Source organism: Thamnophis sirtalis, unplaced genomic scaffold (assembly GCF_051295495.1).
Source record: "Thamnophis sirtalis isolate CommonGarterSnake01/CBP01778 unplaced genomic scaffold, rThaSir2_p1.2 scaffold_3, whole genome shotgun sequence".
Lineage (NCBI taxonomy): Eukaryota > Metazoa > Chordata > Lepidosauria > Squamata > Natricidae > Thamnophis > Thamnophis sirtalis.
Window position 1 is genome coordinate 170,735,300 of NW_028261383.1, and position 17,696 is coordinate 170,752,995.

General features: G+C 46.5%; 1 protein-coding gene across 1 annotated transcript in view; it reads left to right on the forward strand.

The window, feature by feature from the left end:
• The first annotated feature begins 211 nt into the window (after nucleotides 1–211).
• CCDC22 (CCC complex scaffolding subunit CCDC22) overlaps nucleotides 212–17,696 on the forward strand; it is a 34,787-nt gene continuing 17,302 nt past the window's right edge. The window contains exons 1-7 of the mRNA XM_087710919.1: nucleotides 212–272; nucleotides 6,577–6,656; nucleotides 9,820–9,997; nucleotides 10,944–11,076; nucleotides 11,173–11,279; nucleotides 12,589–12,673; nucleotides 15,170–15,339. Of these exons, the coding sequence (XP_087567045.1) occupies nucleotides 6,607–6,656; nucleotides 9,820–9,997; nucleotides 10,944–11,076; nucleotides 11,173–11,279; nucleotides 12,589–12,673; nucleotides 15,170–15,339 (723 nt within the window). The 5' untranslated portion in view covers nucleotides 212–272; nucleotides 6,577–6,606. The remainder of the gene's footprint in view (nucleotides 273–6,576; nucleotides 6,657–9,819; nucleotides 9,998–10,943; nucleotides 11,077–11,172; nucleotides 11,280–12,588; nucleotides 12,674–15,169; nucleotides 15,340–17,696) is intronic.

Sequence of the window (17,696 nt, forward strand, 5' to 3'; positions counted from 1 at the left end):
CTCCGCGGGCTTCAATGTCGGAACAAAGACATTCGCAGCGAGAGCGGAAATTCCCTCTCCGACCGTGTTTGGTTTATCTATAATATCTCTGCTCCAACGGCCGGGATTGCAGCGCTTTTTTTTTTTGCCCGCCGGGCCCGCACTACAAGTCCCAACGTGCAAGGCGCAGTGGGGGGGGCGGGGCGGGGAGGCCAGGAGGGAGATTCGCACTACAGTTCCCATCGTGCTCTGCGGTGGGTCCTGTGACTGAGTGCCTGGCCCACCTCGGAGCGGTGAGTATTCGGTCTGTTTCCCCCCGCGGCTTCTTTCGTTTCCTTGCAAAGAACCTTCTGAAATGCCTGCTAGGTTTCATTGCAGCCCTTCCAAAAATTGGAGCAACCTCTTGGGGCTGAATGGCTCCTTTGCAAAGACTTCGGACTTCGCCTTTGAGAGGAGTGGACTTGGGGCTTCTAGGTGGCTTATTGGGGGGTCTTTGGACAGCAGGAGGCGAATGCATTTACTGTCTGGCAAGGGAACAGCTGAGCCCAAAACCTTTGGGGTTGCACACGCAGGTTGGGAAAGCGTCGTAGGCTGCTATCCGATATCTTTATTTTAATCGATTTCTGAGACCGCCCACCGCACTCGAAGATGCTGACAAAGACTAAAAGATACAATATAAATACATTGTAGAAAATAATCACAACCAACTGAAAACACAAAATATAGCTATCGTGGTGCCTATACACACTAAGAGTGTGAATTCAGTTCAGTGGTGGGTTTCAAAAATTTTTTAGAACCTCTTCTGTAGGTGTGGCCTGCTTTGTGGGAGTGGCTTGCCAGCCATGTGGCTGGGTGGGCGTGGCTTGCCAGCCATGTGACTGGGTGGGCGTGGCTTGCCAGCCATGTGACTGGGTGGGAGTGGCTTGCCGGCCATGTGACTGGGTGGGAGTGGCTTGCCGGCCATGTGACTGGGTGGGAGTGGCTTGCCGGCCATGTGACTGGGTGGGAGTGGCTTGCCGGCCATGTGACTGGGTGGGAGTGGCTTGCCGGCCATGTGACTAGGTGGCAGTGGCTTGCCGGCCATGTGACTGGGTGGGAATGGCTTGCCGGCCATGTGACTGTGTGGGAGTGGCTTGCTGGCCATGTGACTGGGTGGGAGTGGCTTGCCAGCCATGTGACTGGGTGGGAGTGGCTTGCCAGCCATGTGACTGGGTGGGCGTGGCAACTTGTAAAATATGGTGAAACTCACTTGACAACGCTCTTGCTTAGCAATCAAAAATGTTGGCTCAGGAACTCTGGCATTTGAAGCACGCAAGTCTTAAAGCTGTCAAGTTACAAGACCCTTGCACCCCTAACCCTTTAGAAAAAAAAAAACCCCAGGGGTGTTCAAACTTGAGAGCTTTAAGACTTGTGGACTTCAACTCCCAGAATTCCTCCTCCAGTCATGTTGGCTCAGGAACTCTGGCATTGAAGTGTGCAAGTCTTAAAGCCGTCAAGTTACATGACCCTTGCACCCCTAACCCTTTAGAAAAAAAAATCCCCAGGGGTGTTCAAACTTGAGAGCTTTAAGACTTGTGGACTTCAACTCCCAGAATTCCTCCTCCAGTCATGTTGGCTCAGGAACTCTGGCATTGAAGTGTGCAAGTCTTAAAGCCGTCAAGTTACATGACCCTTGCACCCCTAACCCTTTAGAAAAAAAAATCCCCAGGGGTGTTCAAACTTGAGAGCTTTAAGACTTGTCGACTTCAACTCCCAGAATTCCTCCTCCAGTCATGTTGGCTCAGGAACTCTGGCATTGAAGTGTGCAAGTCTTAAAGTCGTCAAGTTACAAGACCCTTGCACCCCTAACCCTTTAGAAAAAAAAAACCCACGGGTGTTCAAACTTGACAGCTTTAAGACTTGTGGACTTCAACTCCCAGAATTCCTCCTCTCACTCTTCATCTTGATGATGTGCGGACGGGCAGGGGGAGGAAGCTGGAACCGGTTCTAAATGGAATGGTAGATTTGTGGAACCTCTTCTATAGAAGAGGTTAGAACTGGCAGGGACCCACCCTTGGTCCAGTTACTCTCCCAATCCCCATGCCTTGGAAAATAACCTGGTCTTCAGAGCTTTCTGAATGGTGAGCAGACCAAGGCCCAACGTGACCTCGGTTATATGGTGTTCTAGAGGGCAGGCTTAGTCATAGAGAATGCACATTTCCCGGGTCTTCTTAGATGACAGTCCTTGATCAACAGGGCTGAGAACATGCTCCTTCTGCCCAACCGAATGGGATGAGTAGAAACTGAGTATAAGGCACACTTATAATTGACCAGGCCACTGCGCTTTTGACCAACTGAAATCTCTGGATGTTCTTCAAGGGCGGTTCCATGTAGGCAGGGGTGACAAACTGATGGCCCGAGAGCTGGATGCATCACGCACGGACCACGCCCACCCCGGGCTCTGCAAAGGCAAAAAACATTTTGATGTGTTGAAATATGTCATGTGATGTAATCAAGTTTGATACCCGTGATGTGGAGTATATTGCAGTAATCCACTTGGGACTTGATCAAAACATGAGTGACGGTGCAGTACCTCCTGATCCACAATTGTGGCACAACACAAAACTGTGCAATTACTTCCCAATCCCTGGTCATGACTGCCACCTGTTTGTTGCACAGGAGCTAGGATTCCAAGAGAACTCCTAAATTGTACACGTTGTTCTATCTGTAGCAATGAAAACCCATCCAGAACTAAAAATGAAAAACCACCAGATCCAGAAAGCATAAAACCAAACATGGCTCCATCTGGTTAGGGCCTGTTCTTTCCCATCCGTTGCCTCATTGCCTCCAGGCATTGAGACAGAAGCTCCAAAGCATCAATTGGCCAGCCAGGGATGGAGATATGCCGCTGAGTATTGTCAGTGTATTATTTATTTATTTATTTGTTTGTTTGTTTGTTTGTTTGTTTGTCTTGTATGCCGCCCACTCCCGGAGGACTCCGGGCGCCTCACAAAAGACAAGGGAAAGGGGGGAACAAGACAAAGACAACATTAAAAACAAAACCAACATTCACAATTTCTATGGAGGTAGATGCTTCTCAGCTTCCCCCAGCCTGCTGGAACAGCCAGGACTTGGTGGCTTTGCGGAAGGCCGGGAGGGTAGTAAGGATCCGGATCTCAACAGGGAGCTCGTTCCAGAGGGCCGGAGCTGCAACAGAGAAGGCCCTTCCCCCGGGGAGTCGCCAGCCGACATTGGCTGGCAGATGGAATCCGGAGGAGACCCAACCTGTGCGATCTAATTGGTCTGAGAGAGGTAATCGGCAGGAGGCGGTCTCAGGTACCCAGGTCCGATGCCATGTAGGGCTTTATAGGTAGCGACCAGCACCTTGAAGCGGATTCGGAGACTAATAGGTAGCCAGTGCAGCTCACGGAGGATAGGTGTAACGTGGGTGTACCTTGGTGCACCCACAATCACTCGTATTGATGATATCTTACTCAATGCCTTCAAATGACATCACCCAGTAGCTTCATGTAGATGTTAAACAAGAATGGAGAGAGATGTATGGTAGTCTATACAAGAGAGGCCATTAAACAGAGTTCTCTCCCCAACAGTGACTACAACAGATTTTGGATGGATAACCAACATAACACTATTGCCCCAACTCCTAACTCCTGGAGCCAGTCCAGAAGGATACCAAGGTTGATGGTATCCAAAGCTATTGAGAGATCAAGGACAGCAAGGATGCAGTGGTGGGTTGCTCATCCCGTTCCAACCGGTACGGTTGGAACGGGGGCGGCGGCGTCCGTGTGCACGCGCGCAGTTCACGCATGCGTCTTAGCGCCTGCGCGATGCTCCAGCTGCTCGCGGAGAATCACACAGGGGCTGTATGTGCCATGCGTCTGCGTGGAAGCGCAGAAGCCTTCAAAGACCGGTAAGGAGCGCGGGCGGGCGGGTGGGCCCTTCGGCGTTCCCAGAAGTTACTTACTTCCGGGTTCACCGACCAACCGGTCCGCGCGGACTGCCGCGGACCGGTTGAAACCCAGCCCTGCAAGGATGGATGAACTACTTCTATCCCACTCTCTCCAGAGATAATCACAAATGTGAGCAATGTTATTTCAGTCCCATACCTCATCCCTACGCTCCAATGGGAAGGATACAGATGTTGACTTACAGTACCATGGTATTGGTTTGCAAGGACAAAAAAACCCTGTCTTTGTATTTTTTCCATCTCTAAAAAGAATTGCTATATATTTTGGGGAGTGGGAATAGTGTGGTGTTGTCACAGAGCAATTTTTTTTACCAAGCAGCAGAGTAGGACTCCAAGTTTGACTGCTACTGACCTGATTGCAAAACCATCATCATGTGACATCAAAGTGGCTGGGTTCCTGCATTGTGGATAGCCAAAACTAAACAAGTACTTTCTAGGTGTACAGCAGAGGTGGGTTGCTTCTGGTTCGGCCTGGATTGGGCGAACTGGTAGTAGCGGTGGTGGGAGGTTCCGCCCACCCGGCTGGATGCTTCTGAGCATGTGCAGAAGCGTCGTGCGAGCGAACCGGTACTACAAAAAATTGGAAACCCACCACTGGTGTACGGACTGCGTGAACTACATTATGTTGTTTCTGGGTCCCATTGCTTGTTTTATAGGGTTAGGGTTATATCGTTGTTTTTGCGTCCCACTATGTTGTTTGCTGATGGCGTGATTTTGACGTCGCGGTTTTGTCGGCACGCATTTGTCGGGCGCGCATTTGTCGGTGAACCGAGCTGATTGTAAGGTGTACTGATAACCAGCTCTTATTCAGCCGTTCCTTTCTGGTAGCTTCTAAGCTATGTTGGACTTGCAGCTCTCAACATTTTCAGCCAGCTTGGCCATCAAGAATATGCTAAATTGAGGGAGTTCTCTTTCCATCTATATATCTTGTAGTGCAATTGTGCAATTTGAAATTGCAGTTTTTAAAAAAATTACAAAATATTTCTTCCCTTTTTAAAAAAATGACTTACTCAAAACTCTTACCAAAAGTGTAACACAAAGACCAGCCAAAAGCAGCAACCTTTCCCCAATACCTCTCAATATTTGTGAATACCGTAAGTTAGGCAAAACTCAAAGGTCTAAAAGGAAGTTGCTTTACTTCCTGGTGGATCATAGATAAAACCAAAGATGGCCATGGGCCTAGAGTAGAGAACTCCGTATGGTCTGAAAAGGCCCCTTTTTTACATAGCCTGCCATTGTTTCTCTGAAGGCAGCAATAGATGCACTCGGAATAGGAGTGTCATGTTTCTTGAGCCGAGCCTTAACTTAGAAGAGGACTCCTGTCTCCTGTCTCAGATTTTCTAGATTTTGAACATCACATGAAAAAGGAGAACCAAGTGGCTGCCTGTCATGACCACCTTTTTCTGCGTTTCTCCCATTTTGGCAGTGCATTCTTCTGACCCTTTGGGTTGACCAGAACTTCCATCTCCTGAGCACAGTCGATCATGATAGTTGAGGATTACGGTATTTACAGGCCAGTGGTGGGTTTCAAATTTTTTTTAGAACCTCTTCTGTAGGTGTGGCCTGTTTTGTGGGAGTGGCTTGCCAGCCATGTGACCAGGTGGGAGTGGCTTGCCAGCCATGTGACCGGGTGGGCATGGCCAACTTGTAAAATGTGTTGAAACTCACTTAACAACGCTCTTGCTTGTTTGAAAGAAAAGAAAGAGAAAATAAGGTGGTGTCACAGCAGGTGCGAAGGATGGTAAACAAAGCAATCCAAGCTATACCTTATAACCTTTTAAATGGAATAACAATAGTATAAGAATGGCAAAGAAAAAGAATAACTATGTGAATGTATACCTATAACTGTATGTAAGAGAATAAATGACGGTAAAAATATAAAGCACAATATAGGTAAATAATATTTGGTCATAAGTAGCTAAGTATAAATAGAGAAAGAATTGTACATAAAAATGGATAACGAATAAGGAGATTATGAACGCAAGATAGAAATGTATAGAAGGGAAAACACTAACTGCAAAGAAACCGATACGGAACTGCTGTATGGAATGGAATGGAATTTATTATTTATATGCCGCCCTTCTCCGGGAGGACTCAGGGCGGCGAACAATCCAAAAAGGGAAAGGGGAACATCAAAACGAAATACAAATAATAAAAATAAGCAACAGTCGCACAACCATACATGTCGAGAGGGGAGGGAACTCATCACCCCCAGGCCTGCCGGCAAAGCCAGGTTTTGACGGCTTTTCAGAAGGCCTGGAGAGAGGTGAGGGTCCGAATCCCTGCGGGGAGTTCATTCCAGAGGGCCAGAGCTGCCACAGAGAAGGCCCTCCCCCGGGTAATAGCCAGGTGGCATTGGCTGGTAGATGGCACCCGGAGGAGGCCGACCCTGTGAGATCTAATGGGTCTGTGGGAGGTAATTGGCAGCAGGCGGTCTCTCAAGTACCCAGATATGATATACGATGGGACTTATTGTTCCTATGTTGTTTTTAAGTCATGTGTTTATTTCTGTTGATGTGCTTATGTGTTTAAAATAAAATAAAATTAAATTAAAAAGAAAACTCCTTGTTTGAGTTTTGTTGCTATAAATTTTGGCCGCCTTGTAACACTGGATCATCCTTTTCTACCAGGCATTCCTTTGTCCTAGATGTCACGGCATCATGGAAGAAGTGGACAAGATCCTGATACATTCCCTCCGCCTCTCTGGAACGTAAGGCTTCATCTTTACCTGTGCCGTGTCGTGTACGTTTGTTGGATGGGAATAGCAAGGAAGTGATTTGATATGGGAGCTTTGTATTTGCAAAGATGCCTTTAAGTTTTGCTTGAGGGATAGCAATAGCAATAGCAGTTAGACTTATATACCGCTTCATAGGGCTTTCAGCCCTCTCTAAGCGGTTTACAGAGAGTCAGCATATCGCCCCCAACAATCCGAGTCCTCATTTTACCCACCTCGGAAGGATGGAAGGCTGAGTCAACCTTGAGCCGGTGAGATTAGAACCGCCGAACTGCAGATAACAGTCAGCTGAAGTGGCCTGCAGTACTGCACTCTAACCACTGCGCCACCTTGGATGATGACTTCATGGACGCACAAAGTATTTTCTTGACCGTAGTGAAGAAATGGTTTGCCATTGACTCTTTCTAATCTAATCTAAGGGAGCCGAGGTGGCGCAGTGGTTAGGGTGCAGTACTGAAGGCCACTTCAGCTGACTGTTATCTGCAGTTCAGCGGTTCTAATCTCACCGGCTCAAGGTTAACTCAGCCTTCCATCCTTCCGAGGTGGGTGAAATGAGGACCCAGACTGTGGGGGCGATATGCTGACTCTGTAAACAGCTTAGAGAGGGGCTGAAAGCCCTATGAAGCGGTATATAACTGCTATTGCTATTGCTAATCTACAGTCCTGGTGTTGCCCTTCTAAAGACAAACTCCATCTTCTCAACTTTTATGCAACGAGATGACATGTTGCTCCCTATTTCAGTTTTGCGTTCTGTTACAGAACACAGAAAAATCTGCAGGTGCCTAGAAAATCGAACTGGAGCTCCAATATAATGGGCTGTAATAAAAATCAAATCCGTGGAACAAAGAACTGATCGAAATTATCCAAGAGATCAGATTCACCACTGCCTTTATGGAAAAGTTTCCTCTGAGCTCTGGAAAATACAAGAAATCAAGGTGGCATCTCCAAAATGTTTAGTCGGTCGCTCTGGTTTCTACCCTTAGCTTAGAGAGGAGCCGAGGTGGCGCAGTGGTTAGGGTGCAGTACTGCAGGCCACTTCAGCTGACTGTTATCTGCAGTTCGGCGGTTCTAATCTCACCGGCTCAAGGTTGACTCAGCCTTCCATCCTTCCGAGGTGGGTGAAATGAGGACCCGGATTGTTGGGGGCGATATGCTGACTCTGTAAACCGCTTAGAGAGGGGCTGAAAGCCCTATGAAGCGGTATATAAGTCTAACTGCTATTGCTATTAGAGAACTTGGCTATCTTGCAGATATCCTGGCTATTGTAGGTATTTCACTGCTTCTGAATGCTGTGTGGGAGGAAGCAACTGACAGTTGCTTAGCAACTACGTATGAATAGCTTAATCATTGGAGTGCAAACCCTTACCGGCAATCCCCTGATTCCCTTTGAATAGCCATAATAATTAGCATTAAAGAGCAGATCCATAAGATTAATAACCCCTCTGATTGAAGGTAAACGCCAGTCAGTTATAGTGATCCACTAAAAGTTTGGAGACCATCTTATCTCTGCAGTTCCAAGATTCGTGTTCAGTTCTTCCTAGACTGCCCTTACGTGGCTACGTGCAACATTTGGCTGGTGAGTCATGAATTGTGCAAGCTTGCTAGAAAGCAATAAATCCAGCAAAATATGAAATGGGCATGCAGATATTTAAAAGATGCGGAACCACAGTAGTCCTGAAAACAACCAGCATTTTTTTTTTTTTGCAGAATCCCAGTACCGTCACTGTACTCTCTTTCAAACGAGAATTCGTGCTGATCTTTCATTAAGCACTCGGTATTTCTGGAGCATAAATGAGGGTGCAGGGGCCTGAGATAAGTAGCAGCTTGGCTCACAGCTATGGACCCCAATGCTTAATTGGTAAAGGCATGTCTGGGATTGTAACCTGATTCACTACACTGAATGAGCAATGGCACTCTGAAGAAATTGTTAGCTATAGAACAGTGTTTCTCAACCTTGGCAACTTGAAGATGTCCGGACTTCAACTCCCAGAATTCCCCAGCCAGCGAATGCTGGCTGGGGAATTCTGGGAGTTGAAGTCCAGACATCTTCAAGTTGCCAAGGTTGAGAAACACTGCTATAGAAGATTAGTCCTGTTCAGTTGTAGTGGAGCTCTGGAGCTAGGAAAATGCTTAAACATAGCAATAGCAATAGCAGTTAGACTTATATACCGCTTCATAGGGCTTTCAGCCCTCTCTAAGCGGTTTACAGAGTCAGCATATTGCCCCCAACAACAATCCGGGTCCTCATTTTACCCACCTCGGAAGGATGGAAGGCTGAGTCAACCCTGAGCCGGTGAGATTTGAACAGCCAAACTGCAGAACTGCAGTCAGTTGAAGTAGCCTGCAGTGCTGCATTTAACCACTGCGCCACCTCAGCTCTTAAACATACAAGGAAGAGCAATTATTCCTTATTTTCCAGTTTTTCTTCTCTTGGTTTTCTTCCTGTTATACCTTTATTCGACACCCCCCACAACTGGGCAGCTTGGACAGATAACTGACTGAGTGAAATCCTATTAAGATTCAACAGTAGTAAAACATAAGAGTCCATTAACTTATACACGTTTCATTTTTTAGCTCAGAGGCCACCTTTGACTGTGATGCTGGACAGACATGTGCTCTCTAGTAATTTGTAATTTTGTAATTTTAATAGATTTGTATGCCCCCCAATCCCGAAGGACTCTGGGCGGCTTACATAAAAGCAATTAAAAGATTAAAAAGATTAAAAGCACCAAAACAATACAGTTTAAAACAGAAAAACACAACATGCACTCAGTTATAATGGGGCTGAAGTTCAGTCAGGCTCAACAGCCCCAGGCCTGCCGAAACAGCCAGGTTTTAACAGACTTACGGAAGGCCAGAAGAGTGGGGAGGGTCCGTATCTCAGGAGGTAGCTCGTTCCAAGGGGCCGGGGCAGCAACAGAGAAGGCTCTCCCCAGGAGAGCCGCCAGATGGCATTGTGTGGCTGACGGTACCCGGAGAAGGCCCGCCCTGTGCGATCTTATTGGACGCTAGTGTAGTTTCTGTTGCAGTTTAATAATAAGCGTAGGCTTTCCTCTCCCAGCAAAGGAGAAGTATAGGGTGAGTTGATGCTGAATATAATATTTGCTCTACCATTCCCCCCCTTCATCTTCCCACCTAGGGATATTCCAGAGGAGGTTCAGAGCATCCGTGAGTTCACTACCGAATTGATTGTTGAATCTGTGGTACGCTGCCTGCGGGTCATCAATCCTTCTGTGGGAGCAAATCTGAGCCATGTTCTCCCTCCAGGCATGTCTGCCCGTTTTCGGATCGGCATGAGCCTGGCCCAGGCATGTCAGGTAAGTGGATCCTAATGAGAGGTGGGTTCCTACCAGTTCGCACCTATTCGGTAGAACCGGTGCGTCAAATCTACCGAACCGGTTAGAAGAGGTTCCACCAGTGGACCCGGAAAGCAGGCCACACCTACAGAAGAGGTTCCAAAAAATTTTGAAACCCACCACTGCCACAGAGAGAGAGAGAGAGAGAGAGACAGACAGACAGACTGATACAGAGAGAGAGAGAGAAAGAGAAAGAAATGAAGAAATAAATAAATACAAAAAAGAAAAAAGAAAGGAAAAGAGTGAGAGAGAGATGAAAGAAAAAAAGAAAAAAGGGACAGAGAGACAAAAGGAGAGAGAGAGAGAGAGATAGAAAGAAAGAAAACACATGGCTGGCAAGCCACTCCCACCAGGTGACATGGCCAGCAAGCCACTCCCACAAAGGAGGCCACACCCACAGAGTAGGTTCCAAAATTTTTTGAAACCCACCACTGATCCTAATGCATCTGCCTAATATGTAATACAGCCCAGGTTCAAATCCCAGTAAGGGTATGGCTAGCTGATGAGAGCTAAATAGCTTGAAATAGATCTATACTAGTCTCCCTTTATTTATTTATCAGCACAAATACAACACAAATGTAACAAAGGCAACAGTAAAAATATTGGGCTTTCTGTCTGGATGGTCTCTTGTGACGAGCCGATAGACAGAGAAAGGAAGCAGTTAGCTTCCTCCCATATTTGGGCATACCAGGGGTTGTGACGCTAAATACACACACACACACACACACACACACACACACACACATATATATCCTAAGATCAGACCTTCAGATCTGGAACCAACAATAATTAGCACTCTTGTTCTTCAAATCCATGTATTTTCAGTGGCCTGGTACTTCAAAGCTGATACACAGAGAACCTTATTTCTCATCCTAGCTCATCCTGCTTCACTTTTTTTGCCATCTAGGACTTGGGATATCAAGGGGAAGTGGGCTACCAGACATTCTTGTACAGCAATGAGCCTGAAATCCGACGCCTTCTCCTCTTCCTGGTGGAGAAGTTCCCACGAGATGCCTCAGAAGATGCCAACCAGCCTGTGGGTATGGAGGACTCTGGGGTTTGAAAGAAAAGTCAGGACGCGTCAAGGCCGAATCTACAAATTGTAATTGTGTGTTTTAAACTGCTGTTCCTTGCAGGCAAGTCTGCCACTCTTCACAGAGCCATTGCTGATGCCATCAAGAGGCAACTGGCCATCCCATGGGTACCCCCTGCCTGCCGCACTCCTGGCTTACAGCTTTTGCAGGTTTGTTTCCCACTCCTCAGCTTAAGCCAATGGCTTGATAAGCAAGAGCCGAGGTGGCGCAGTGGTTAGGGTGCAGTACTGCAGGCCACTTCAGCTGACTGCCATCTGCAGTTCAGCGGTTCAAATCTCACCGGCTCAAGGTTGACTCAGCCTTCCATCCTTCCGAGGTGGGGAAAATGAGGACCCGGACTGTGGGGGCGATATGCTGACTCTGTAAACTGCTTAGAGAGGGCTGAAAGCCCTATGAAGCGGTATATAAGTCTAACTGCTATTGCTATTGCTAAAATCTGGCACAGCACTTTTGCTCCTTGGAAAACCAAAACTTTTGAAAGAAGTTTTCTAATCCTCATGAATTTATAAAGCTCCTTTGGAGAAATGCAGAAAGATTTTGCAGAAGCCCAGGGTGACTCTTGAGTCTTTTCCTTAACTCCCAGGTCAGCCATCTTCTTTTCCCAGTATTTTTTTTTCATTCGTTTCTGCTTCACAACAATATTTCTCTTCCTGTTTGATAATAGTTCCTCAAAGTCTACAGCCACCCCAGCTATAGCATTCTGAACAAAACATACTGAGAGATATTAAATTAAGCAAACATATATTCACTGATTTGCAAATGCAAGCAAAAAAGGCAGGGATATTCTCTTCCGGTGTGCACACTCCACTGGGCAACCTGTTTTCCTCGTGACCCGTCAAAACCGCGGTCCACAAAAGCGCGCTCGACGAAAGCGCGCATTTGACGTCATCACAGCGCGACGAAAAAAATTAAAAATTGAAATAAAAATTAAATTAAACCAAGCCGATTCACATAAAGGTAAGGGTTAGGGTTAGGGTTAGGGTTAGGTTAAGGGTTAGGGTTAGGTTTAGAGCGTTAGGGTTACGTTTAGCGTTAGCGTTAGGTTTAGAGTTAGGTTAAGGATTAGGTTTAGGGTTAGATTTAGGGTTAGGTTAAGGGTTAGGTTAAGGGTTAGGTTTAGGGTTAGGTTTAGGGTTAGGTTTGGGGGGGTTAGGGTAAGGTTTTCGCTTTATTTTTACATTTATCGATCACAGCGCGATGTTTTCGTCGCACTGTGATGACGTCATGTGCGCGCTTTCGTCGAGCGCGATTTTGTCGTCCGCGGTTTTGTGGTGGAACCGTTTTCCTCTCTCCCTCTGCTTTGATGCTTTGTTTATGCATTTTTTGTTTCCAGCATTAATTCTTGCATTTATCCTTATACAACCCTTTTCGCTCTGTAATGTTTCTTGGTTTTTTTTTCTCTTTTTAAAGACAATAATTTGTTCTTCAGGCCTTTTTTTCTCCTTTCATTCTTGCCAGGGTTCACGCTTAATGAAACCGTTCCAGGCGCAACAATTGATCCTGCCACAAGAGTCAGACCCGTTTATTGGGAAAGTATCACCAGGTGGGTTTCTGCTTCTTGACTCAGGAAAAAGTAATACTGTTCTTGAGATTGAATTTGTTCTCTTCGGCGTAGCCTGCAGATTTCATCTCCTTGAAAACAATGGGTAGCCCGGGAGTGGGGCTCTTTGCAAAGTTCCCTACATGATGCTGTACAAATGAGAGGGAAAGAATTGCACCTCAAGGCATTTACAATTTTCAGGCATAGGAGACAACAGAAGAAGAGCAGGAAGTTGGTTAAAAAGTGAAATATTATGCATTCTCTACAGTCACACAAACATGGATTTAGTGTGCAGCAAGTGCTGGATTGTGTAACTGAGAATTGTGGAAATCCAACATGTTTAAAAATAAACCCAGAACATAACCTGGACATTGTGTTCCTGCTCAGACAACTTATAGTTTTATCTGAGATTTCCAGCTTTCCGGGGTTCTTCGCTTAACAGGCATTGGATGCGTCTTACATGTATGTCTACATGGGGCAGCCCTTGAAGAGTGTTCGGAGACTCCAGCTGGTCCAGAATGCAGCCGCGCGAGTGATTGTGGGTGCACCTCGGTACACCCACGTTACACCAAGAGCCAAGGTGGCGCAGTGGTTAAATGCAGCACTGCAGGCTACTGCTAGATCAGCAGTTCAGTGGTTCAAATCTCACCGGCTCAGGGTTGACTCAGCCTTCCATCCTTCCGAGGTGGGTAAAATGAGGACCCAGATTGTTGGGGGCAATATGCTGACTCTCTGTAAACCGCTTAGAGAGGGCTGAAAGCCCTATGAAGCGGTATATAAGTCTACTGCTATTGCTATTGCTATTACCTATCCTCCGCGAGCTGCACTGGCTACCTATTGGTCTCCGGATATGCTTCAGGGTGCTAGTTATTACTTATAAAGCCCTACATGGTATTGGACCTGGGTACTTGAGAGACCGCCTTCTGCCGATTACCTCCCACAGACCCATTCGATCCCACAGATTAGGCCTCCTCTGTATTCCATCTGCCAGCCAATGTCGGCTGGCGACTACTCGGAGGAGGGCCTTCTCTGTGGCTAACCCGGCCCTTTGGAACAAACTCCCCGTGGAGATTCGGACCCTCTCCACCCTTCAGGCCTTCCGGACGGCCGTGAAGACCTGGCTGTCCCAGCAAGCCTGGGGTTGAGTTCCCCCCCTACTCGAATTTGCTGTGTCTGTTGTGCTTTTAAGCTGTTTGTATTGTTTGTTTGTCTTTGTCTCACTTTTTATAATTTCCCCTCCCTTGGCTTTGTTCAGCCGCCCTGAGTCCCTTCGGGGAATAGGGCGGCCTACAAATTGAATAAAATCCAAATCCAAATGTAGGAGATTTTTTTTTGTCTTGCTTTTCTGTTATTAAAAAAGAGATAGAGTGAAATTTCCAGAATACTCACACAGGCAGTGTATGCACATTACTCTTGAGCCTCTCACACTGAAATATGACAAAGGTGTTTTCTTTTTTTAAAAAAAAAAACCACCTCATCTCCCAGGAGATGGTCGTGTATGTAAAAACTGCAGGATTTTCACAATATTGTGGAAACGTCTCATTTGTGTACTTAATAGCCATCTGTCGACTGTATGATAAAGTGGGCCCAAAACTTTGAAGAACCAATAATGTTGGATACATGGGAAAAGATCTGGGTAAGAAATGTAAAGTTTACACAAGCCCAAAATTTGAGAGAAAACTTTTATGGGATGTTTTATAGATGGCATTTAGATCCTAAAAAACTGGCCTCTATGTATCCGAATTTACAACCTAAATGCTGGAGATGTGATTGTGCTGATGCCACATACTACCATATATGGTGGACTTGTAAAAAGGTTAAAGCATTTTGGATAAAAATATGGTGGATTATGCAAAATGTTCTTAAAAAAAGGATAAAGTTTACCCCTCAGTTATTTTTGTTAGGTATTGTACAGTTGTAGAGATTAACCTGATTTTGCACTTAATAACCACAGCTAGATTGTTGGTGGTGCAATACTGGAAGAAGGAAGACTTGCCTACTATTCAAGAATGGACATTGAAAGTAACAAACCTAGTAGAGATGGCTAAAATATTAGCATATCTCAAGGACCACTCAGATGAGAGATATAAACTGGAGTGGAGAAGATGGATTGAGTATACTCAAAATAAATATGGGACTAAGAAATTCCAGATAGTTTATGACTGAAGAAACAAGGAATGATATAATCTGTTTAGAGCTAGCCTAGCAAAGGGGAGTTGAAGCTCAAATGAAAGATGATATTAACTTTTTTTAAAGTTTATTTTAGAATGTTTTTGTTAAAGATTTATACCCTGTATTGGTTCTGGGAGGTCTGGGGGGGAGAGGAAGGTTAGGGGGGGAGTTGGGGGGGAGGGTGAAGGGAGGGAAGTAAATATTTGTAAAAGTTTTTTTTTTCAAAATTCTCAATAAAAAAAAAATAGCCATCTGTCCGCTTGGGATTTTGAAAGAAAATACTAACCCTTTGATTCGATGTGACCAGAGTTGTTTTCTTCTCCCTAGAGAGGAGAGAATTCTTTGTCAAATTCCTGCCTCCTGTGTCAGCCCAGCTTCCTCAGCCTGCATCCTTGGTGCCATCCCTGTTGGAGCTTAATATGACTGAACTGAGTGCAGCACAAGAGTGGGACAGCGAGTGGAAGAGCCAGGGGCTTGGTTCCCGCATGACCCCAGAGGTGGGCAGTAAGAAGTGAAGGTTCACTGATAAATGCGGGGTCGACAAAAGCGCGGCGACGAAACCGCGGCGAGAAAACCGCAAGGTCGAAATCGCGCCGATGAATGGGCGCAGAAGCGCGCCGACAACAGCGTGCCGACAAAAGTGCGCCTTCAACAAACAACTAATAACAACCTAATAACCCTAATCCTAATCCTAACCCTGAACCTAACCCTAATCCTTACCTTAACTTAAATCGCGCTTTTGTGGGCGCGGTTTTGTCGGTGCGTTGTGGGCGCGTTTATGACACCCCATTTTCTTGCCGCGGTTTTGTCGGCTGGCTTTTGTCATGCGCGCATTTGTCGGGTAACGAGAAGTGAATGGAAGCTACCTACCTACCCACCGATTCATGGCCACTGGTGGTAGGATTAACAGCAACCATTAATGATTCTCATTCTTGTCTCACAAAACCTCAGCCCCCTTATGGAGAGCCTTATATGGAAGGAGGAACTGAGGCTGGAAGAAGGATTTACCTAATTCAGCTTAATGTATTACACTTATTTAGTAAACTTGTGTGCTGCCTAACTTTCAATATCTTTGGGCGGTTAACAATAATGAAACACAAGAGAGAATCGATAATAAAATATGACAAGAGGAGCAGGCCCAGATGGAGTGAAGCAAGGGCTGTTTCTCTCCCTTGCACTTCGAATAGTCACTCATGCCGTCGTCACCTCAAGACTGGATTAGTGTAACAGGCTCTACATGGGGCTGCCCCTGAAGAGTGTTCGAAGACTACAGTTGGTCCAGAATGCAGCCGCGCGAGCGATATGGGGTGTATCTAGATACACCCATGTTACACCGATCCTCCACGAGCTGCACTGGCCTCCTATTGGTCTCCGGACGCGCTTCAAGGTGCTAGTTGTTACTTTTAAAGCCCTTCATGGTTTAGGACCTGGCTACCTGAGAGACCGCCTCCTGCCACTTACCTCCCAACGACCAACAAGATCGCACAGGTTGGGCCTCCTCCGGGTGCCGTCAGCCGGACAATGCCGGCTGGTGACTCCCCGGGGGAGGGCCTTCTCTGTTGCTGCGCCAGCTCTGTGGAATGATCTGCCTGCAGAGGTCCGGACCCTTACTACTCTCCCGGCCTTCTGTAAAGCCGTCAAGACCTGGCTGTTCCGGCAGGCCTGGGGCTGTTGATTGATATCCAGCCCCGTTTAGATAGAATGGGTGACATGAATTTTAATATTGTATTTTTATTTTTTATCTCTATTTTTTTAAAATTAAATGTTTCTTGTCTGTTGTGATCCGCCCAGAGTCCCTATGGGAGTGGGCGGCATACAAATTCTAATAAACTTGAAACTTGCCAAAGGCCTGGGTAAAGAACCAGGTCTTCTGAACAGTAGCAGAGTGAGGACCATCCTGCTCTCAGGGAGTACTTCATTCCAGAGTATACTGTAGGTGCTTGTAGAGAGATGGTACCCTTCCAAGGTCCCAATAGATAACATTGTTCAATCAAATGTACTAGGAGCATGCCAACCGTGCAAGGTTGAATTGACTAGGCAGATACTATGGGAGACAAGTGGTCCCTCAAGTAATCAGGCTCTGTGCTATGTAGGGCTTTAAAGGTAATGACCAGTACCTGGGATTGCACCCAGAACCAAATTGACAAGCAGTGCAGCTTGCAGAGTTTACCTTGGACATACTTAATATAACCTTGGTTTATTGCCTTTCTGATGTCCAAATTCCCTTTTTCCTACCTGCTTTCAGAGATTGTCCAAGCAGAAGAAGGGCCAATCTCCTCTCTTCATTTCATTTATTAAATTTATAGGCTGCCCAATCCCGGAGGACTCTGGGCGGCTTACAACGAAAGAAGAAAAAAGAAGAAAAGCAAAATAAGTAAAAAAATAGTTTAAAATTCACAACACGCATACGTTCTAATCGGGGCTGGACCTTAACACTAAGGTCAACAGCCCCAGGCCTGCCGGAACAGCCAGGTTTTAACGGCTTTCCTGAAGGCCATGAGAGTGGGTAAGGTCCGGACCTCTGGGGTAGCTGATTCCAGAGAGTCGGAGCAGCCACAGGGAAGGCTCTCCTCCGGGGGCCCGCCAGCCGACACTGTCCGGCTGACGGTATCCGAAGGAGGCCCACCCTGTGGGATCTTATCGGCCATTGGGAGGTGTATGGCAGTAGGCGGTCTCGCAGATAGGCTGGTCCTAAGCCATCTTGTACTTGAGAGACCGCCTGCTGCCAATTACCTCCAACAGACCGATTAGATCCCACAGATTAGGCCTCCTCCGAATTCCATCCACTGGCCAATGCCGACTGGCAACCACCCGGAGGAGGGCCTTCTCTGTGGCTGCTCCGACCCTTTGGAAC